This window comes from Brassica rapa, chromosome A04 (genome assembly GCF_000309985.2).
Source record: "Brassica rapa cultivar Chiifu-401-42 chromosome A04, CAAS_Brap_v3.01, whole genome shotgun sequence".
Lineage (NCBI taxonomy): Eukaryota > Viridiplantae > Streptophyta > Magnoliopsida > Brassicales > Brassicaceae > Brassica > Brassica rapa.
Genome location: NC_024798.2, coordinates 10,961,507 through 10,984,237, shown reverse-complemented (window position 1 = coordinate 10,984,237; position 22,731 = coordinate 10,961,507). Strand labels below are relative to the sequence as shown.

The 22,731-nt window shown below is 34.7% G+C and overlaps 4 protein-coding genes across 7 annotated transcripts; 2 read left to right on the top strand and 2 right to left on the bottom strand.

Moving 5' to 3' along the window:
- Nucleotides 1-1,432: 1,432 nt before the first annotated feature.
- On the top strand, nt 1,433-3,800 carry LOC103864095 (protein LURP-one-related 17). Its single transcript, XM_009141854.2, has 2 exons — nt 1,433-2,010; nt 2,792-3,800. The coding sequence occupies exons 1-2, from the start codon at nt 1,726-1,728 to the stop codon at nt 3,176-3,178; spliced, it is 672 nt and encodes a 223-aa protein (XP_009140102.1). The 5' UTR covers nt 1,433-1,725; the 3' UTR covers nt 3,179-3,800.
- Nucleotides 3,801-8,684: 4,884 nt separating this feature from the next.
- On the bottom strand, nt 8,685-13,164 carry LOC103864093 (probable receptor-like protein kinase At5g39030). 2 transcript variants are annotated; one of them, XM_033289740.1, is made up of 2 exons: nt 10,581-13,164; nt 8,685-10,315 (listed from the first exon to the last, which is right to left on the bottom strand). In XM_033289740.1, exon 1 carries the CDS (start codon nt 12,923-12,925, stop codon nt 10,643-10,645), a length of 2,283 nt encoding a protein of 760 aa, XP_033145631.1. In that variant the 5' UTR covers nt 12,926-13,164; the 3' UTR covers nt 8,685-10,315; nt 10,581-10,642. The 2 variants fall into 2 exon arrangements, with proteins under 2 accessions (XP_033145631.1, XP_009140101.2); XM_009141853.3 differs by having other exon boundaries at nt 8,685-10,320; nt 10,586-13,164.
- A 36-nt stretch (nt 13,165-13,200) lies between these two features.
- LOC103864092 (E4 SUMO-protein ligase PIAL2) lies at nt 13,201-17,217 on the top strand. 3 transcript variants are annotated; one of them, XM_009141852.3, is made up of 15 exons: nt 13,201-13,605; nt 13,681-13,753; nt 13,836-13,901; nt 14,033-14,098; nt 14,183-14,265; nt 14,383-14,434; nt 14,526-14,597; nt 14,794-14,861; nt 14,950-14,998; nt 15,078-15,264; nt 15,345-15,396; nt 15,480-15,531; nt 15,639-15,755; nt 15,854-16,366; nt 16,529-17,217. In XM_009141852.3, exons 1-15 carry the CDS (start codon nt 13,430-13,432, stop codon nt 16,982-16,984), a joined length of 2,082 nt encoding a protein of 693 aa, XP_009140100.1. In that variant the 5' UTR covers nt 13,201-13,429; the 3' UTR covers nt 16,985-17,217. The 3 variants fall into 3 exon arrangements, with proteins under 3 accessions (XP_009140100.1, XP_009140099.1, XP_018514222.1); XM_009141851.3 differs by having other exon boundaries at nt 15,854-16,450; XM_018658706.2 differs by having other exon boundaries at nt 13,361-13,605; nt 13,850-13,901; nt 15,854-16,450.
- A 111-nt stretch (nt 17,218-17,328) lies between these two features.
- On the bottom strand, nt 17,329-22,517 carry LOC103864091 (probable WRKY transcription factor 24). The gene is made up of 2 exons (XM_009141850.2): nt 20,749-22,517; nt 17,329-17,679 (listed from the first exon to the last, which is right to left on the bottom strand). Exons 1-2 carry the CDS (start codon nt 21,090-21,092, stop codon nt 17,499-17,501), a joined length of 525 nt encoding a protein of 174 aa, XP_009140098.1. The 5' UTR covers nt 21,093-22,517; the 3' UTR covers nt 17,329-17,498.
- Nucleotides 22,518-22,731: the final 214 nt, after the last annotated feature.

Sequence of the window (22,731 nt, the reverse complement as noted above, 5' to 3'; positions counted from 1 at the left end):
GGAACAAAATAATAGAAATTTTTGTTCCTTACTGTTCTGAAATTTGATAAAGAATAGTTTTTTTTTAACGCTAGATAATTATGAAAAATATTATAAACGATTCTACAACCGATAATTCTACCTGCCGTAAAAAGATTCACGCATGACTGCATCACCTGAGCCGCTCTATAGAATTCATGCTTGACGGTACTTCTTGCGCCATGCTGCAGATTTCTAGTAAGTCTTTTCTCATTTAATTTGCATAAGCCCGCTTCTCCAGGAATTGAAACCCAAAACTCTCGGTGTAGAAGCATTAATGAACCCCTTGTCAAATCACTGGACCAAGGGGCTTCCTTGATAAAAAATAGTTTTACTTTATAATTTTTTAAGTTAAAAGAAATGAAAAGAAATATTGAAAAAATATTTTTTATAGATGGTATCAAATTTAGAGAATGTAGAAGAATTGATTTTTCCTACTCATTCCATTCGTCACTATTTAGACCCTTTGTTTATAAAAAAAAATTCATGAACATTCTGTGAAAGAAAATTACACTCACCATTATTAACGCTTTCAACCATATTTAAAGTAACGCTATAAATGTGACATATATTAAATCTAAACTATAACATTTGGAAAATAATATTGTTGCACATATATGTATTTTCATATTGGACAACTCTCTTTTTATTATAAAGAAACCAACCTCGGAGTTGCAATAAAGAAGAGTAGACGACAATATTATGAAAAAATAATAAATAAGACAATATTATATGAGTAATTCTAGGGTGAACCTCTAGGTTCACCAACCAATAGTGTTTGAGTATTTGATATTTGATATCTTTTAAAAAAGGAAACAACATTGAATTTCCAAATAAGATTATCTTTTTAAAATAAAACAATAAAAATACATAAAAATAGTTACAAAAAATAAATAAATATTTTTAAGTCTTCAGCAAAATACTAAACCTTATACCCTAAATCTTAAACCCTAAACCCTAAACCTTAAACTTTGGATAAACTCTAAACGTTTGAAAATCTTAAACCCTAAATCATACATTAAAAACTAAATTTTAATAACACTAAACCCTAAATCCTAATCACTAAACCCTAAACCCTTGGGTAAACCCTGAACCCTTGGATAAATCATAAACTGTAAATCAAAAATATTTAAAATTAAACTCTAGAGTTTATGATTTATCCAAGGGTTCAGTGTTTACCCAAGGGTTTAAGGTTTAGTGATTAGGATTTAGGGTTTAGTGTTATTAAAATTTAGTTTTTAATGTATGATTTAAGGTTTAAGATTTTCAAACGTTTAGAGTTTATCCAAAGTTTAAGGTTTAGGGTTTAAGATTTAGGATATAGGGTTTAGTATTTTGCTAAAGACTTAAAAATGTTTATTTATTTATTTTTTGTAACTATTTTTATGTATTTTTATTGTTTTATTTTAAAAAGATAATCTTATTTGGAAATTCAATGTTGTTTCCTTTTTTAAAAGATATCAAATATCAAATAATCAAATACTATTGGTTGGTGAACCTCTAGGTTCACCCTAGGGGGTGAACCCAAGAATTACTCATATTATATTATGGAATAAATACAACAATATAATATTTCTGCGTCCATACACACATTTATCTATATATATCCTCTATATATATAGACCTAACCTTACCATATTTGTGTTGAGAACTTATTAGATCTAATCACTCCCAAAATAGTAAACCAAGAACACCAAAAAACTGAACATGTTTCCTTTCTCGAAGCATCGGTCAAGGTCGGTCCACGGCGATGATGTGTTGTCCTCCACGCAACCAATAGTGGCCGTCACCTCCATCGTAGAAACCGGAGGCGCGTGTACGACACTCACAGTATGGAGAAAATCGCTCCTGGTTAGTTGTGAAGGTTTCACGGTGATAGACTCTAATGGAGATTTGATCTACCGGGTTGATAACTATGCCCGAACCCGACCCGAAGAACTTATCCTCATGGACAAAGATGGTAACTCCGTCCTCCTCATGCACCGTACCAAGGTAAATACATTAATTAGAATAAGTACTCGTACGTACATATGTCTGATAGTTTAATTCATTGTAGTTTACAATATCCTCCTTCAAGATTCTAACATCAAACCATTAGATCGATTGTTAACAATTACACCTAGTACCTTGCTCACAACGATACATACATAGCCTTTTTTGGTTGATAAGTGCATAACTCGAGCTATTATCAGATATTCAGATTAGATTGCCTAGGAAATCTTCAAGTCAATGAATCTGAGTATTTCCTTTCGTTAATGACAATTTTAGAGTAAATGACAGATTGGTTTTAGCCGATTAAAGATATCTTTGTAGAGTTAACGATAAGAAAAAGTCTAACAATAAGAAAAAGAGTTGTACAGTATGAAAGAAGATATTATATACGTATAGTATAAATTAAGACTGAGTGGGACCAACTACACCACCGTCCAGAATCGGTCACGTCAAAAATACACAAGTATTCTGCATGTGGACAGTATTGGCATGAATTTCGAATAACCGGTCATATTCATTGAGAATATATCTCTACATATTCCATCCAGCACAAAAGTTTTGACTATTAGTCTATTTCATATTATCATAAATTTACATAACAATAATTTTACATATAACAAACCGGCAATTTAGACAACCATTCACGAAAATAAACATCTATTAATTTGGATTCTGATATCAATGTTACGGTCATGTTTTTTTTCTTTTGGTCTAAATGTTAAAAAATGTTACGGTCATGTGCATGCATATACTAAAATGAGTTTTTCTTTGTACTGGTTAGAAAATTACGCTAGCAGGTAGTTGGGGAATATATGAAGCAAAGGATACTAATGGCGAAGCAAAAGTACCAAAGAGCCCAATCTGGTACATGAGGAAGAACTTGAAGATGAATATTTTGAGCACCAATTCCAACATTTTGGCGTACGTATATTCAGCGCCGTACGATAAGAAGAACTCTTACGTCATCAAAGGATCGTACAGATGTAAATCGTGTAAGATAATGCACGTCCCATCAAACCGGACAGTGGTGGAGATCAAAAGAAAAGAGGCCAGAACTAAAGGAGTCCGGTTTGGTTCAGATGTTTTTGATCTGGTTGTTAGTCCAGATTTTGACACCGGTTTAGCGATGGCTTTGGTTTTGTTATTAGACCAAATGTTCTCTAAATAAAAGTCTCTTTAATTTTTTTCCTTCTCATTTGTACATCAGTACTATTTCAAATAAACATGTTTACAAAAATACATATATAATAAAAATTAACTACAAGGCTTATTTAACTTTTAACATTAAAAACCATTTTATTACAATATTACTCAAAATATAGTTGTTTGAAAAAAACAATTACTCAAATATAGTTACGTAATTAGACCATTTCCATCAACATTTCATATTTTACTACAAAATAGAATGGAAAATTAAGTAATGAATAAAAAAAATAAAAGTATTAGTCTATAAATGAAGTAATCTTTTATCTTTTTATTCATTACTCCGTTTCACACTCTATTTTGGAGTAAAATATAGAGTGGAGATAAATATGTCATACAAGAGATAGTTATATTGAATGAACTTTAATTAGTTACCCCAAAAAATTTTTTAATTAAAATATTCCAAATAACATTGTTATATTTGTCTTTGTTCAGGTGGCTTATGAAAATACAAAATGAGAATATCTTTTGAGAAATAACAATACTTTTTTTTTTTTGGAACTGATTCTTCGTATTAAAAGCATGAGTAAAAAAAAAAGAAAACAAGCATAAAGCTTAAGTTGTTTGTGGCCCAACCCAATTACATATGAAACCCAAATCAGAACCCATTAGGTAACCAACCTAATATTAGTAACCCAAAAAAGATCAATCGACAATGATCAAAACATTGAGATCATCTACAAAATAGGGGGGAGTAGTTGTGTCGTTAAGAAAACCACCGCTGCATCATCGCTGAGGACATCAAGTGATTAGTGGCACGGAAGCTTGAGATTCTGTCCTTGATTTGCCTGTCAAGTAGTCTCATGATTGTATCAACTGAGCGGTAAGTGTTGCGGTGAAGTCTCGCATTCCGCTCAGACCAAATCTAGTAGATGCACCCTTGCCAACATAGGAGAGCTAGCTTGCCCGTCAGAGATCGCCAATTTAGTGTTGGAATGAAAAACTTTATAAAGATGGAGAAAGTGTTTAAGTGTTTGAAGAGAAAGTGTTTTGTGTGAAGAAGAAAGATTTTATAACTTAGAAGAGGATTTTTATTACTTATTACAAACTTGGATTATTTCTTGATGATACAAAATGATGGGGAGTGGAGGTATTTATAGCCTCCAAAGTACAAAATATCTTACATATTTTAATCCTAAATCTAGAGAATTCTAGCATAATATCTAAGATTTTTTATCCTAATTATCTAGATAATTCTATGAGAATATCTAGATTTTTATCTTATGGAGGTGGAGGTTAATTCTAGATATTGAGTTAAGTTTGGGCTAAAATGATTAGTAAATTATTAGCCCAAAATGTGATCCAAATCAAGTTTAACTTTCAACACCCCCTCTTAAACTTGATTTGGTTACTCCTAGTAAGCTCCTCATCTTGATGAAGTCTTCTCGCTTGAGTGGCTTGGTGAAGATATCAGCTACTTGATCATTTGTCTTCACATACTCCAACTGCACATCCATCCTGGTAACACATTCTCGAATGTAGTGATAACGAGTATCGATGTGCTTACTCCGGTCATGGAAGACTGGATTCTTCGCCAATGCTATTGCCGACTTGTTATCTACAAATATCTTTGTTGGCTCCTCTTGTGGTAGGCTCAATTCCATTAGCAAGTTTCTTAACCAAATAGCATGGCAAACACATGAAGTAGCTGCCACATACTCTGCTTCACAAGTAGAAAGGGTGACTATTGGTTGCTTCTTTGACATCCATGTGAAAGCAGTTTCTCCAATGAAAAACACGAAGCCACTTGTGCTTTTCCGGTCATCTACATCTCCACCCCAATCGCTATCGCTATATCCAACAAGCTTGTAATCATCAGAAATGGAGTAATACAAGCCAAAGTTGATTGTACCTTTGATATAGCGTAGGATCCTCTTGGCTGCCTTGAAATGAGTTGTTGTTGGATGCTCCATGTATCGACTCACAACTCCAACTGCGTGTAGGATGTCGGGCCTTGTGCACGTTAGATATCGTAAGCTTCCAACCAAACTCTTAAAGAGTGTTGGATCCACACTCTCTCCTTCTTCTTCCTTTGACAACTTGACTCCACATTCCATTGGCGTGCAAACTGGATTTGAGTCATCCATCTTGAATTTCTTAAGCACCTCTTTTGCATAGCCTTCTTGAGTAATGAAGATTCCATTTTCTTCTTGCTTTACTTCAATGCCAAGGTAGTATGACATTAGTCCAATGTCGGTCATCTCGAACTCTTTTGTCATCTCCATCTTGAAATCTTCAAACATAATCGGATTGTTGCCAGTGAATATCAAGTCATCAACATATAAGCATGCAATCAATATATCATTGTTTTGAGTTTTGATATAAAGTGCATGCTCATATGGACACTTGATGAAGCCTTTCTCCTTGAAGTACTTATCAATCCGAGTGTTCCACGCTCTTGGTGCTTGCTTTAATCCATAAAGCGCCTTCTTCAGCCTTAAGACTTTGTCTTCTTCTCCTTTGACTATGTAGCCTTGTGGTTGCTCAATGTAGACTTCTTCTTCAAGGTCTCCATTTAAGAAGGCTGATTTTACATCCATTTGATGTATCCTCCAACTCTTTTGGGCTGCCAATGAAATGATTAGTCTAACCGTTTCTAAGCGAGCAACTGGAGCAAATACCTCATCATAGTCGATCCCGGCTCTTTGACTATAGCCTTTTGCCACCAATCTTGCCTTGTACCTTTCAACTTCTCCTTTAGAGTTCTTCTTTGCCTTGTACACCCACTTCACACCAATTGCCTTGTGTCCATTTGGAAGTGAAGCTAACTCCCATGTATCATTCTTTTGAATCGAATTGATTTCTTCATCCATTGCACTTCTCCATGACTTCTTTTCTTGGGCTTCTTCAAAGTTCATAGGTTCGCAATCCGCAAATAGACAAAATAGAGTAAGATTATCTTGATTTTCGGTTACCTCGTAGATATCTTGTAGACTTCTAAAACGTGGAGTCCTTTCACTTGAGCTTTCATCTCCTTGAGAACTTGTTGTTGGTGAAGTTGGTGGTGTAGCTGGATCTTCTCTCGGTTGCTCCACATTCTCTTCTTCAAAGGATGGAAAGAAGTTGTAGTCTTCATTATTTGATCTCCAATCCCATTCTCCTTCTTCATCAAAGATGACATTCCTACTAATGATTGTCTTCTTTGTTTCAGGATTGTAGAGCTTGTAGCCTTTGGAGTTAGCGTCATACCCAATGAAGATATACTTCTCACTTTTATCATCTAGTTTGCTCCGCTTCTCGTCTGGAACATGAGCATGAGCAATGCTTCCAAAGACTCTTAGATGTGAGACTCCGGGCTTCCTTCCGCTCCAAGCTTCTTGTGGTGTCTTTTCTAAAACACTCTTTGTAGGCGAACGGTTTGATATATAAACCGCACAAGCAACTGCTTCTGCCCACAACTCCTTTGGTAGCTTCTTACTCTTGAGCATGCTTCTTGCCATCTCAAGTATTGTCCTATTCTTTCTTTCCGCAACTCCATTTTGTTGAGGGGTTCTTGGCACCGTCAATTGTCTTCGAATTCCATTATCTTCACAATACTTCAGAAACTCCTTGGACATGAATTCTCCTCCTCGATCCGATCTCATGGACTTGATCTTAAGACCACTTTCCTTCTCAACATGGGCTTTGAACTTTTTGAAAATTTCAAACACTTCTGATTTTTGTTTCAAAAAGTAAACCCATGTTTTTCTTGAAAAGTCATCGATAAAGAGAAGGAAGTAGTTACTCTTACCAAGTGAACTTGGTTTGATCGGACCACATACATCTGTATGTATGAGTTCTAGTGGCTTTCTTGCTCTTGTCTCCGACTCCTTTGGAAAACTCATCTTGAATTGCTTTCCAAGTAAGCAACCTTCACACACTTGATTTGGATGATTGATGCAAGGTAAGCCTTTCACCATTTCTTTCTTGGAAAGTAGCTCTAAGCCTCCAAAGTTGAGATGCCCAAATCGAAGATGCCAAAGCCAAGATTCCTCCTTGTAGCACATCTTGAAACATCGTGCAATGTCATTTTGAATGTTTAGGACAAACATTCTATTACTTGACATCGGCACCTTTGTGATGAGATTATTTGCATTATCTCTTAAAGAAAGGCTATTATCCTTTAGTCGAATGTCATAACCTTTCTCTAAGAGTTGTCCTAGGCTCAAGATGTTGGTCTTCATGCTTGGAATGTAGTAAACATTGGAAATGAATTGATGATCTCCATTCTTCAAGCGGATGAGAATATTTCCTTTACCTTTCACCTCCATCTTCGATTCATCTCCCAAAGCCACATTGGTTTTCACCGATTCATCAAGCTCCACGAACATGCTTTTATTTCCACACATGTGGTTGCTTGCACCACTATCAAGGTACCACTTGTGAACCTCATTTGGTTCATCCTTCTTGTAAGCCATCAATAATATATCTTCTTCCTTGTGCCGTTCTTCAACATAGTTGGACTTCTCTTCCACTCTATTGTTGTTTGGAGTTTTGCACTCAGAAGCATAATGTCCAAACTTTCCGCAACTATAGCATTTGATGCTTGATTTATCGTACCTTGATTTTGGGTTTCCTCTTCCACGACCTCTTGATGAATTCTCTCCTCTTTGGTTGAAGTTGTCTTCATATGGTCTCCAACCTCGTCCATTTACACCACGACCTCGTCCTCGGAAATGACCGCCACCACGTCTTGGATTGCTTCGGCCACTTTCTTCCTTGTGATCAATTCTCATCTTGAGAACTTGCTCCACAATATCTTCTTTCTTCTTCTTCTTTTCTTCATAAGCTTGTAGTGATCCAAGAAGTTGCTCCATCGTCATAGTCTCCAAGTCTTTTGTCTCTTCAATCACCGTAACAATGTGCTCGAATTTCGAATCCAATGATCTAAGAACTTTCTCCATGATTCTCACCTCATCTAACTTCTCACCATTTCTTTTTAGGTTATTAGTAACCGTCAAGACTCTTGAGAAGTAATCTGAGATGAGTTCTCCTTCCTTCATTTGTAATGCTTCAAATTCTCCTCTTAGAGTTTGAAGTCGTACCTTCTTAACTTGTTCCGCTCCCTTGTAAGATGTCCGAAGCTTGTCCCATGCTTCTTTGGACGTCTTTGCACCAGCAACCTTCTCAAATGTATCTTCATCTAATCCTTGATAGATTAGACAGAGAGCCTTCTTGTCTCTCTTCCTTGAATCTCTCAAACCATCTTTTTGAGTTTGAGATAGACCACCATCATTCTCCGGTTCATTGAAGCCTTTCTCGACTATCTCCCACACATCATGTGCTCCTAAGATAGCCATCATCCTAAGACTCCAATTGTCATAGTTGCTCTTAGTGAGCAATGGAACTTGGAGGGGAACACCACTATTTGCCATCTTCAAAGGGAACTTGTAGCTCTGATACCACTTTGTTGGAATGAAAAACTTTATAAAGATGGAGAAAGTGTTTAAGTGTTTGAAGAGAAAGTGTTTTGTGTGAAGAAGAAAGATTTTATAACTTAGAAGAGGATTTTTATTACTTATTACAAACTTGGATTATTTCTTGATGATACAAAATGATGGGGAGTGGAGGTATTTATAGCCTCCAAAGTACAAAATATCTTACATATTTTAATCGTAAATCTAGAGAATTCTAGCATAATATCTAAGATTTTTTATCCTAATTATCTAGATAATTCTATGAGAATATCTAGATTTTTATCTTATGGAGGTGGAGGATAATTCTAGATATTGAGTTAAGTTTGGGCTAAAATGATTAGTAAATTATTAGCCCAAAATGTGATCCAAATCAAGTTTAACTTTCAACATTTAGGCCCTGGAGTTGCGCCAACGCCAAATCCCAAGACCGAGAAGGTGTTAACCCACAACGAGGACCCAAAGCTCTCCATAGGCCGATGATGAATATGAATGGTGTGATTCCTGACCCAGCCGATCAAATGCCAATGCTTTTTCATACGGCGGCTTAGGGCCACCTTCTCTCCTGTGCTGCTCAAACCGGAAAGGTGAGTTTCATCAATATGTGGATTGAAAGAGATGAACTACTGTCTTGTTCATCGATCTTCAAGCGGATTCAAATCCACTTTCTGCAAGATTTAATTGAAACTTATCTTTCAAAAGTTTGTTTTGATAGTTGTTGCATCAACATCTTATTGCACTAACAACAACAAAAATCTTGCTCAATGGTTTTCGTGTCAAGGTTGAGAGCCAAAAATCCTCAACGGTAACCCTTGACCAACATCGGCTATTAACACCAAGATCAGTAGTATACCGACTCATACAAGACATTCCAGCAGTAACTATTGCTACACCAATGGGGCTTGAAAACATCATTTTGAAAGGAGATGGGAGAAATGCAACAAAAGAAACCAGCAACTATAAAAGTGTAAGCTCAAGAAGATTAATTAAGGCTCACAATGAAACTAGCTTGCGGTGCAAGTAAACAAAGAAGATTGCGGTTTTGGAGTGGTGATGTGACACCGAAGAAAAAAACAAATATGAAAAAAATGGAAATATTATAGTATATATTGAAGCACACCTAATGGAGTTTGCCGTTGGAAGAGGTTACAGAGCACGATCAAAAGAACACAAATTTAGGGTTTTTGGTGAGTGAGGTTTCTTATGAGAGAAACAACTGTTATCGTTAGAAATTACTTGGATGGTTAAGAATTGGTCATTTTTATACACAAGTTGTGTGGTGTCACATAAATTTAATTGAATAAGACAATAAAGTTTGTTCAGATGATTTCTAATAAAGGTATTCGTTGAAGAAAAATCTCTTCTCTATGATCTTTCGTACTATCAACATTATAGGTTTTTTCATTTGATATCAGAGATTCAGAGCTGGTTATCTATGCGATCTATTCTCTATATAACATACATTCCCAATTTCCCCAATTCCAATTGGTGTTGTTGTTTCTTGTCCTCCACGATTTGGGAATACATATTACTTTTCAGTTTTGATGATGAAAACTAAAATAGCACATGAATCGGTCGTGCCAACTTTACCCAAAAGTAACAGCAAATACAATGTGGACGCTATGGGTCTTGTATATATTTCACACAAGGAGAAACATAAAGGCAGTTGTAGTTTTGAACATTCTTTTAATAAAGAATATTAAAGTTTTTCTTAGAGCATCTCCAACCCATTGCTATTTTCACCTCTATAATAGCATTTAGAGGTGAAATTGCTCCAACCCACATCTATTTCTTCCTCTATAATAGAGATCTCTATTTTTTCCTCTATTTATAGAGGAAGAAATAGCATTCCTCTATTTTTTACTCTATAATTTAGAGATTGCTATTTTAGGGGAATACATTGGAGCATATATCACCTCTATTATAGAGTTCTCCTATTTTAGAGGTGAAAATAGCAAAATACATTGGAGATGGTCTTACAATCTATCTTGTTATTTGGACTTCTTTCTATAGAATCATCAAAAACATATTTTGTGCTAAATATTTATAGATTCAAAGGTTTCAGTATTTCCTCCAGCTTCCTCCTCGCCATGAGAAAATAAAGGAAGAGAAGAAGATTGATCAGTAACAAACCCTCTGGAAATATGCATAGAAGGTTTCGGGGGAATTTCAAGAGAATCCAAACTTCCTTCTAACATCTCAACAACTCTGTTCATGGGTGGACGATCCATTGGGCATGGTTGAATACACCAGAGACTCACCAATATCATCTTCTTTGCAATCTCGTTTTCCTCCATAGTTACTTCATCTCCGAGTATCCACGTTTGTTGTCCATTTTCAAGATCGTTATAGATCCAATCAGGAAAGTATACCGAAGTAGCATTGGAATCCGTGGTTTCAACTATTTCTTTGCTTCTTGCCCCCAACATCTCGATCACCAGCATTCCATAGCTATACACATCAGACTTATAGGAGATTCCACCGTACATTCTTGAGAACACCTCAGGTGCAATGTAACCTATAGTTCCTCTCGTGTCTATCAGTGGCACAATGCTTTCTCTTTTTTCACATAGTTTAGCAAGGCCAAAGTCTGAGACTTTAGGACAAATATTACCATCTAACAGAATATTTTGAGGTTTAATGTCGAAATGGACGATTCTTGATTTGCAGCCATAGTGCAAGTACTCCAATCCCCGAGCAACGCCTAGCGCGATTCCGTATAAAGTTGTCACATCCAGAGTCAAAGGCTTCTTTCTAGAGATAAACTGATCCAAAGACCCATTCTCGAGAAACTCATATACAATCGCCCTTTTGGACCCTTCATAGCAAAAACCAAGCAGAGAAACAATGTTTATGTGAGATGTTTGGCTCATGCTTGCAACTTCGTTGATGAAATCTTCTCCATTTCCCGTTGAATCCTTTAATACCTTAACTGCAACCTTACGACCATTACAAAGATTTCCACCATAAACAGTTCCAAATCCTCCTTTTCCAATCGTATGTGAAAATGATTTTGTAATTTTCTTCACTTCTGCGTAAGTGTAGTGTTTAAGTAGTACCTTAAACATAGCGACACTATTGCTCTGCCTATTCTTCTTCCTTTTTATCTGACGTCGCACCAACAAGATTAGTAAGACAAGGATAGACACCAGTCCAGTCACAGAACCAACAGCTATGAGTGTTATTGTGATGACCCGTTTCTGTCCAGTCACATGTGACTCGCCCCCGGACATTACAAGCTTTGGATTTGGTCCAGCAATACCGTCATCATTGATCAGCTTCAGAATCTCTACACCATTCAGAATAGCATCATAATACCTTGGGGCAATTTCCGTGTAAGGATGCAAGTCAAGTCGTAGATAAGGTCTAAGACCACTTTCAGAACCCACATATACACTGAAGTCTAGATACACTGGCATGCGAGAACCACCGCTCATGTCAATCACATCCATCTCAAGCTTTGCAATCTGATTCCTGATGAAGATGGTGAAGACACGTTGGCCAGGTTCGTTCACTTCTGGTAAAGTCTCACAAAAATGAAGCCTCACGAGATAGTTAAACCCGGCATCAACTGGGAAGTTGAAATTCAGGTTGAGTGTAGGGTTGTTGACGTTCCCCATCGTTAGATACGTCTTGTACACATCATCCGGGGCAATGTAAGCGGGAGTCTTCTCTGTGTAGTTCAGCTTCACACTCGCTACCACTGGTATGATTCCTGAATTCTCACTGAGAAGGAAATCATCATCAGAAAACCATTGTCGGAACATTCCAGTGTCGTTGACTACAGAAACCATATGTCCTCCGACGTTCAAGCGGTAAACGGTCTCCAATGTTATCTCGTCATCTAACTCGAAGTCAATGTTGGAACCCACGTTTTTTATTTTGTCATCAAACCCACCCTTTGTGTAAAAACCATCAGGAATGGAGACAATCTCCACGCCGTTAACGAAAGCTAACGAATCAGTAGAGGGCGTGAAGGTGAGCCTGAGAGTTTTGTAAGCCGTAACGATAAACTCTTTGATAAAATATTTTGATTCCGGTTCATAAGTCCTTACCGTTGTTAAATCGGCGTTAAAGTTCTTTAAGAGAGTTAAACCGTCGACGGTGACAGAGAAGAAAAAACTGTTGGAACTGAAGTCGGACCCGTAACGGGTCCGATAGAAGTATAACCGGAGGAATTTCCAGCCTGGAGAGACTTGGAATTTGTAAGTGAACTCAGATTGGAAGATCCGAGCTTCCGTGAAAGGAACCTGAGAAACCTCAACGTCTTGGTATGAAGGACTTGCAGCAAACGACAGGTTGTCTAAGTTCGACGGCATAAGCGTCTCGTACTCTGTCGTCCAGGTTCGGCCGCTGGCGTCGTTGGTATCGGAGGTAGCACCACAATTGATGAGAAAGACATCGGTGGGAACATACGCCGCGGGTGCACCTTCTCCTCGGAGGGTGGCGGAAACGAGAATAGATAAAAAGAGTTAAAGAGGAATAAGAGAAAAGAAGAAGAAGATGAAGATGAGAGATGAGCTAATAATTTGAAGCCATATTTGTTACGAGTGACTCTCATGAGTTTGACTGACCAAGAAACAAACACAGACGAAAAGTCAGTCACCTTTCGTAGATATTAAACGTAAATAACAAGTCTATCAATTTGGGCTTAAATTTTCAAAGGCCCAATAAAAGCCCAATAGTTAGATCCTCGATTTATAAAAGGTTTTCGATTGGGATTCTTTCTCTCTCGACTGAACGAACAGACGTAACCGTAATTCATCGGCTCAATCGATAGCGTAGGAGGAAGCTTTTGATATTCATTCTTTCAAAACCGCACTATGTCGTCCACGACGGTACGTCCGGTGGATGGAACAGGGTTACCGGAGAAGGCGGCAGCAGCTCTGGTTAATACCTTCCGTTTGGCTTCCGTGACACAACGGCTAGCTTTCCACATTCAAGCAGGAAGCAAGAGCGACGTTAAAGAGTTCCAAATCTGCTGCATCTCTCTCGCCAAGTAACAACTTCTATTGCATTTTCATTTTCAGTCTGTTTTTGGTTTTTAATTTAAATTGATATTGGTGGCGTGCAGAGGAATTGATTTTGCGATAGCGAATAATGAAATCCCGAAAGAGGTTGAGAATCTTCCCTCCTTGCTTAAACAGGTGACTTTTCTCTTCTTAGCTGATTCTGCTGTGATGAATATTGTGACTTTAAGGCCATTGTTGGTGTACTAATTGTGTGTAGGTGTGCCAGTATAGAAACGATGTGTACACTAAGACTGCGGTTATGGTGCTCATGATCTCTGTCAAGGTAACTTCAGAGAAACGCCATTTTGTAGTTTTGGATTAGTAAACTGCACTGTGCTTCTCTTCTCTGAATAATGAAAAGATGCCACTTGGTCTCAAGCTTAAGTTTTAGACTTTGTCATCTTCTATGAACAGCATGCTTGTAAACTGGGGTGGTTTTCGGATAGTGAGGGTCAAGAACTCATCGCTCTTGCTGATCAGGTCTGTCTTTCTTCTTCCTAATCCTGGTTTTAATCTAATAGCAGATTATTTGTGTGGATGATAATTTTTTTGCTTCTTATTCAGATGAAGAATGGTTTTGGGACTCCTGAAAACACGAGCCTTGCTATTCAAATTCCTGGTGGTACATTATCGCAGGTCATGGAGAGGTAAGGTTTTGCTTTCACCCTCCTTATAACACGTGGCTCTTTACTCTAAGCGATGCAGTAAACTAATTTGACTAGTTACTGGAAACTTACTTAGCGTTTCTTTATGATGGAGGCCAGGTTCTATCCATTTGTGAAGCTTGGCCATCTTCTTGTTTCTCTTGAAGTGAAGGTGATGCTTTGTCTTCTGTTTTGAACTTCTACTTCGGATATGTTATTCTCTAACTGTGCTCCTTTTCGTTGTTGTTTTCCTTACATGGCAGGCTGGCTATACAATACTTGCACATGATTTTCATATCTCCAAGAATATGCCGCATTCTCCTAAAGAGAGAATTGTATGTATATGCTTGTCTGTAGTCATATATGTGCAATTAGGTTGTTATGTTCATGTATTTTACTTACTGACTGTTAGCTTGCATTTTATCCATCAGTCCTTTCTTTAATATACATTTTGAATCTATATTTCATTTTGTCTGTGCGTTTTGGTTAGCATATGGTTTCACTTACTCCACATTATTGTTTGCTCTTCAGCGGCTATTTGTCGTCCAGACAGACAACATATACACGTCCGCCTGTCTTATAAATCCTCAGGAAGTCAGGTAAGACAATAAGACTTTGCTATTTTTCGTCAGTGACACCAACTATGATTCTATTTACACTTCTATGGCCTTTGTACCACAATTGCAGCTTCATGTTAAATGGAAAGGTGGTCGACAAGAGAGTTAACATCTCAATGGTGTGTGCAATTAGTTCTTAATGGAATTTTGTTATCTGAACTTGTTTTATATATATTGTCAATGTTTATTTCTATTCAGGATTCAGGGCCTCAACTCCCAACAAATGTTACTGCCATCCTTAAATATGGAACAAACCTCTTACAAGTTATGGGAGATTCCAAGGGCCATTACATCATTGTAATCGCTTTTACGGGAACAGCACTGCCACCTGAAAAACCAGTTCTTAAAGAGTACATTCAGTCCGGAGCTGTAGAGTCAACTCCAGGTAATTCAAGATCATAAGAGAGAGTAATGATTTTTTTATGCACTGCAAATCCTCAATGATTTTTTTTGGTTTGTGTATAGATTCTGACATCATTGAGGGGCCATCACGAGTATCTCTCAGATGTCCTATCAGGTACTACATTTGCCTCTTTTTATTTGCTACTTTGTTATGTTATGATTGTCTTTGATCGTTAATTTTAGTCTATATTAAAACAGTCACAGCCGAATAAAGCTTCCAGTCAAGGGCCAGTTGTGTAAACATCTTCAGGTGATCTAGGATTTTGATAACTACAGAGTTGAAAGACTCTTTCTGAAGACACTGTGTAACTCTCTCAATCTTTGTTAGTAATATAGTAATTTTTTTTCCTGCTGCAGTGTTTTGATTTCTCGAATTATGTCTACATAAACATGAGAAAACCATCCTGGCGCTGCCCTCACTGCAATCAACCTGTTTCCTACCCAGAGATCCGTTTAGATCAAAACATGGTCAAGGCAAGTATCTCTCTATGCTGTGATTTGCTTACTGCTTGCTACATTTTTGTATTTGCATCTTAATAGAGATATAACTCGTCCATATCATATGCTCTCAGATATTAAAAGAAGCGGGGCATAAAGCTGCTGATGTAATCATCCATGCTGGTGGCACATGGAAGGTTGGAAGGGAAAATAATGGGAACGAGGAACCTGTTCGTGATGTAATCCATGATCTTGAAGACCCAAATAGCTTGTTCAATGCCGGTCCAGTTGTCTTAGATCTTACCGGGGATGATGAGAATGATGCTGATATTGAACTATTTGGTAACACCAACAAGGTTGTGGACCAGAAGCCCCACCTTGCAGATGCTCAGGGTCAATCTAATAATAACAACGGAAGCAAAGATCCTTCAGCCGAAGATTACTGCTCTATGTTTAACTTCTCTGATGTGATATCACTTGACCAGGTGATGCTAGATCAATTGAGTACTGGAACCGGTCAAGAATCCTCTCAGATACCAATGCCTCGAGATCCGACACCTGTACCTGTGCCATTCTCACAAGCACCATCTCCAGGAGAGATACCAGCAACTACTTCCACCGCCTTTTCATCTCCTCAATTCTCTCAGGTTCATGCTTCGCCTGTTACTCCCACCGGAACATATCTTAATAGAATCTCTAGTCAGAGACCTTTAGTGACAAGTTCATCACAGGTTAGCGTATCCGTTTGAGGATTCTACTTTCTCCTCTCAAGTGAGTATTCATATGTTGATGATATGTCTTTCTTGCAGAGCCGGAGGCAACCAGTTCAAGTTACGAGCCAGTCTCCTGGGAATGTTTCATCTTTGGCTCAGCCTCCGCGTATCCCTAGAGTACTCTCTGGCCAGCCTAACAGTTATTTTGTGAGAAGTCTAAACAGTGGCCATGTAACCACTCAGACGCAGCGCCCGAGCAGTCCCCCTGTTCAGTCAGTTTCCCGAATTAGTGACCTAATGGATGTGGACTCGGCTACTCCTGATACAACCAACTGGCGTCCAAGGATGCGAGGTAGTATTATGCCCGGTTCATATTCCCCTGCTCTTGACCACATGATCATCCGACCTACCCAACAGTCTCAGACTAGGCTTCACGGTTCACAACCGGCGCAGACACCACCTGTTCATACATCTCAGACTCAGCCGCCTTTTTCAACCGCCCCTCCGGCCTTCACGAGGCCTTCTGGACCGACAGCACCATGGAGAACTTGAGAGGCTAGAACAAGGGAAAGTTAATGCTTAATTAGGACAGACAACTCTATCAGAATGAGCTTTTGTGACTTATCATCACTATGCACATTTCATGGACTTGGTCTTTAGTTGGGGGTATTTAGTTTTATGCTAACTTGTTATGATAAAGAACAAATAAATGTTGGCAGTACTGTTGTATTCCACACAACGATCCCACAAATGGCGAATCTTAGGAGCAGTCTTTATCATTCAAATAGCTTCCTAATTAGTTGAGGTGGATCAGTGTATGAAATCTACTTAGATTTGAAGGTGCATGCCTAATTGAAGCTAGTTAAAATCAACAAATCTTACCAAGCGCAGACAAATAAATCAATAGATCTGAACAAAACAATCAATCATAACTGTTACATTTTTGTTTTGTTCTATACCCTTTTCTCTCTGGGAGATGTTGGGTAGCGGGTGTGATTAGAACCATAATCAGCTTTACATTAATTACAACTGAAGTATTAAATTGACATATATAATTACTCAAAGATTACAAAAAACTGGAGAGGAACTGGAGCTGTCTGAGGAGAGGATTAAGAGTCTCCATGAGTTTCTCACAAGGATGGTTATGAATGCCTTCATAAGTCGTTACGATGATTTTCGGATCTTTTGCTAATCTTTGCACTTGTTTCTTCACGTTGCATGTGTGGTACGTACATCTGTAATAGCTCCTGCATTTTGTGAAGAACAATTATTATTTTTGGTTTGATCTATTGTTTATTATATTTCATATGATAAAGAAATAATTTTTTTTCTCACAATTCCATACATGTCTATATGAACCGATCTATTCTATTATTTACGAAGTGATTTTGCTTATTTGTCATGTTTTCCATGATTTTAGGTAATTTTACTTATTTGTCATGTTTTTATTAGGTTTTAGCTAAATCACTGATTTATTATTAGCTGAGTCATTAATATATTAATTTAAAATTATTCTTAATGAATCTTGTATATAATTAAAAATGAATGTTAATAATATTAAATTTCTATGTTATATTAAAAACGAATTTTAAACAATATCTTTACTGAATTTTATATATAATTAAAAATGAATTTTATTTTAATAGTATAAAGTTTATATGTTATATGTTACATTAGTTTAATTAATATTATTATTTTAAATTTTATTTTAATATATGTATTTATCATGATATTTAAGATAATTAATAAATATTAATATATTCTACTGATATACATATAATATTAATTTTAAAAATATATATTTAATATATATAATTATCATGATACTTAAAAAATTTAATCAATAAATAAATATTAACAATTGATATTAACAATATCTACTAGTATTAATTATGGAGGAATTTCATGTTTATCACTTTCATTATTTATCTTTACCACCACAAAAGAGACATTTTTAAAAATATATTCTTCATTAAATGGTAAAAGACTCTTATACTCTTGTTCTATATATATAATAAATAATTATACAAATCAATAAAAATTAAAAAAAAATCAAAAAATATAATTTTTTTAATGTTTTTGAATTATACTTTTTCAAATTATAACTTTTTATAAATTAATTTTTTGAATTTTTGTTTTTCAAAATTTCTTTTTGAAATCGAAAATTATGTTTGAACCTGTTTTTTAATTTTTTAAAATATTTTGAAGTATTTATTTATATATTTATTAGAATCCTAAATTTCAAATTCTAAAAGCCCCTCAACTATAAACTCTAAGTCTAGATTAGTTAACCCTAGTGGTATAAATGAATTTTACCTTTCATTAAAAGTGAGGGTAAAAGTCTATATATATACTTTCATTGAAATTGAGGGTAAAAGTGATTAGTATAAATGTATTTTACCTTTCCTCATAATTATGCTTATCTTATATTAATTTATGATTTTAATGACTAATATTCTTATTGAAAATTGATCTAAATATAGATTATGACAATACTAAAGTTAAGATTAAAGGTAAAGCATCATTGAAAATATGTCGTAAATATAAATTATATAATTATGTTTAATAAACATTAAAAAATATATATAGAAGCATAAAAACTAAGATTACAACATTAAATAACACTAAAAATTTAACAAAAAATAAGTATAATATAAGAAAATAGAGAGATAATGTTTTATAATTTATAATTTTGTGTTTTGTCCCACTGTTTTAAAAATCTAGATTATAGAGAATATATAACATTGATATTTGTGGGTTGATATTATTTATAATCCTTTATGTGCTACTGAATTTCTTTTCAGTCTACAAATACAGTAAGTTTTTAATTTCGAATCTAAATTTCCTATTTATTACTATAGAAAAGATTTTGATCCAAAATACACATTTTATATATAAAGCTACGAAAAAAAAGAACATAATTTAATATTTTGATTACCAATATGTATATTGAGTTTTTATAATTTATAGTATTTAATTTAAAATTGTATCTAATTAAATAAATTTTTATATACAAATAAATATTAAGATTAAAAATTGTTAGAAATATAGTCCGCACAAGATGTGGATCATCAACTAGTATATTATAATAAAGCTCTCGACTTTAGATAAGAATTATGATATTACAGTTTAAATTCTGTAAATTAATATCTGATAAATAAGTACATGAAAATTTAATTTAAATTTTTGTTTACGATTTAGACTAGTGTATACAATTAGATAAAATAAAAGTAAATATATGATCTTATTAAAAATATAAATTAATAACTATATATATTATATAAAAATAAATAAATATTTTTTTCATTAAAATGAATTATATCTCAATCAAAAACGTATTTGTGTTCTAGGATTCAAAATACATAAAAATATATCAAATAAAAAATCAAGTGTATAAATTCTGTAAATAAATATATGATAAATGAGTACACGATAATTTTTTAAATTTGTTTTTACGATTTAGAGTAGTATATACAGTTAAGTAAAATAATAGTCAAATATATGGTTTAATTAATAACAATAGGTTAATAACTATATATAAATATTTGATATAAACATAAAGAAAATATTTATTGTTTGTTTTTTTTCATTAAAATGAATTATATCTCAATCAAAACATGTATTTGTGTTAAAGGATTCAAAATATATCAAATAAAAAAATCAAGTGAGTAATTTTTAATTAATATCTATTATGGAATCAATATTTCCTTATTTAATTATAAATATTTAAAAAATAAAAACTTTCTTTAAATTCATTTCAATAGAATATTTTAAAAATAAAAAGTAAAAAGTTTATTTAAATTCATTTAAATTAAAAGCTTTTGTGTATATGCATGTATCGTTTAGTGTGAACAAAACTAAATCCTGCCGGTTGTTTAGCTAATGTTTTCTGGCCATGAAGATTTTTTGGTCAAGCACAGGGCCGTCTAACAGCACGTGCAATTGGAGCGGTCGAACAGGGTCCAAGTAAAAAATAAAAAAAAATTAAGAATTTTTGTAAATAAATATATAATTTATGATATAAAACTTTAAGCTTTTAGATATAGCACTAAATTTAGAGCTTATAATTTCAAAAAATGTCAAATATATATAAATAAAGCTATATATTTTTTAAAATTACTCCATCACATTGTTAAATATATAATTAATTATTTTTTGAACAGGGTCCGTAAATAATTCTAGACGGCCCTGGTCAAGCATTCCATGTGTTGGATAAATACTTAAATAACGTTATCGAGTCACATATATACATGCATGTGTTTATATACGATGCATGAACAGATACAAATTCAAGGATATGATGTGTTAGTACGTACCTTGGATGACCATTGTTCTTGACAGATTTCTGGCCATACTTTCTCCAACGATAACCGTCATCAAGAACATCATCATCACTCCTCGTATGAAACTCAATCCTTGGAACTTTCCTCGATCTCTTATCTTTCTTCTTCCCATGATCTCCGATTTGATCATTCTCATGGGGCTGCGTAGGCATATGAAAACTCGTTGGACACCAAGAAGATGAAGAAGGCTCTACTTGGCCAGGAAGTGCTAACGGAGGCATCATCATTAGGGTTTCATCAACAAAAGAAGAGAAGGTGTTGTTGTTGTTTTCGACATCTAGGCTTAACGTATGAGGAATTATGTCTTGTCTTTCCATCTTGTACTATAAGTCTTTTTCTTCCTCACTATATGTATAGGTGCGTAAGGTTCGATTCTAAAGAAGAAGTAAGAGTAAAAGGGGAATTGGGGCCAACTAAGTTCACCTAATTTTTTGTTCAACTGCCTTTTACTTCCATTTAGTTCCTTGCATGTGTTAATAAACTTTATACTATTATCTTCCTCTTTTCCTATCTCTTTCCTTTTCTCCCTTTTAGATGTGAGAGGTTGTTTTTTTTCTTTGAACACTTGAGAGATTGTATAGAATCACATATGTCGTCATCTTTAAATTTCTGTTGAGAATATTACCCCATCTACGTACCTCATTAGTAAACCTTTCAGTCAAATAAAATGTTTGGTCAAGGATCTAGATGTTTAGGAAGAAACAATAACATTTAGCTTTTAGAGTTACAAAGCATTAAGGTAAAACAAAAAAATAATAACTCTTACGTGCGATAAAATATAGTAGAAAATACGATTTTCTTATTGGTATACTGATCAAACCTACATTTACCCCCAAGTACCCAAAGCAAAATGTCATTGACACAATGTGAAGAGCGTCAACTCCAAATCAATTGGTCAGTAGAGTGGTCTATGTCCAATCCAAAAAATGAAAAATACTAGTGTATTTTTTTTTGAAAAAAGGATTTCTAAAAATACTAGTTACATGTTTTAGGTTTATTCATTTGGATCAAACTACCTTTATTCGGGTATATGTCAGAACTGACTCTGTTATGTCAATATTTTATGACGAGATTATCTCAGAATTGAGTGAGGGATGATGAATAAACACATTTTACTAGTGGTGATAAATACGAAATATTATCAGAGTGACCTAAATAAACTATAGTCTATAATAAATTACTTACATTATTCATGGAAATGAAGCGGCGTGGCTCTACGGATAAACGACTAATTCAACTTAAATCATATAATTATGGTTGTAGTGGGTAAGAATCTCATTTGACTCAAACTAATTAGCCCCATTCGATTATATGGAACATCTAAAGAGTACGTGTTAGCTAATTAGTTTTTTAGACGCGTTTACCATTTCAATAAAAAAGTTTTATGAATTTTTTTTAGATTTTATTTAAAATTATATACGTTTTTGCGTTAGCACTTTTGACGTTATTGTTTATAGATAGGCAAACATACCATCCACGGTTAATGAACTCCCACTGTCCCACACATGTTCTTTTGGTACGTGGATACCTTCTCATGCAACAAATGATATGTTATTTTTGGGTGGTTTGAATGATTTGTTTACCGATCTATAGTCATTTTTTTCTGTGTTTTATTCTTACCATCACAAGATCACTTTCTGATACATTATTAATTTTAAAACTATTTTGTCCTCAAACGCTTAATCCTGAAATACTACTTCATCTCAAACACTCAACTTTAAAAATTTATATGAATATATAACCGAAAGATAAGTATTTTAGTGTCAAAATCATTTTTAAGCTTTTTCCATGCACTAATATATATAAAAAAAACCGAAATGTTATAATTTTGTGTTATAGTATAGTTATTCGAACAACAAAAAATTTATAACTACCAATAAAATTTATAGATATATACCTTTTTAACTCTTAAAAATAATAAGGTTTATAACAAGTCATAAACTAAACCTTAAAAAT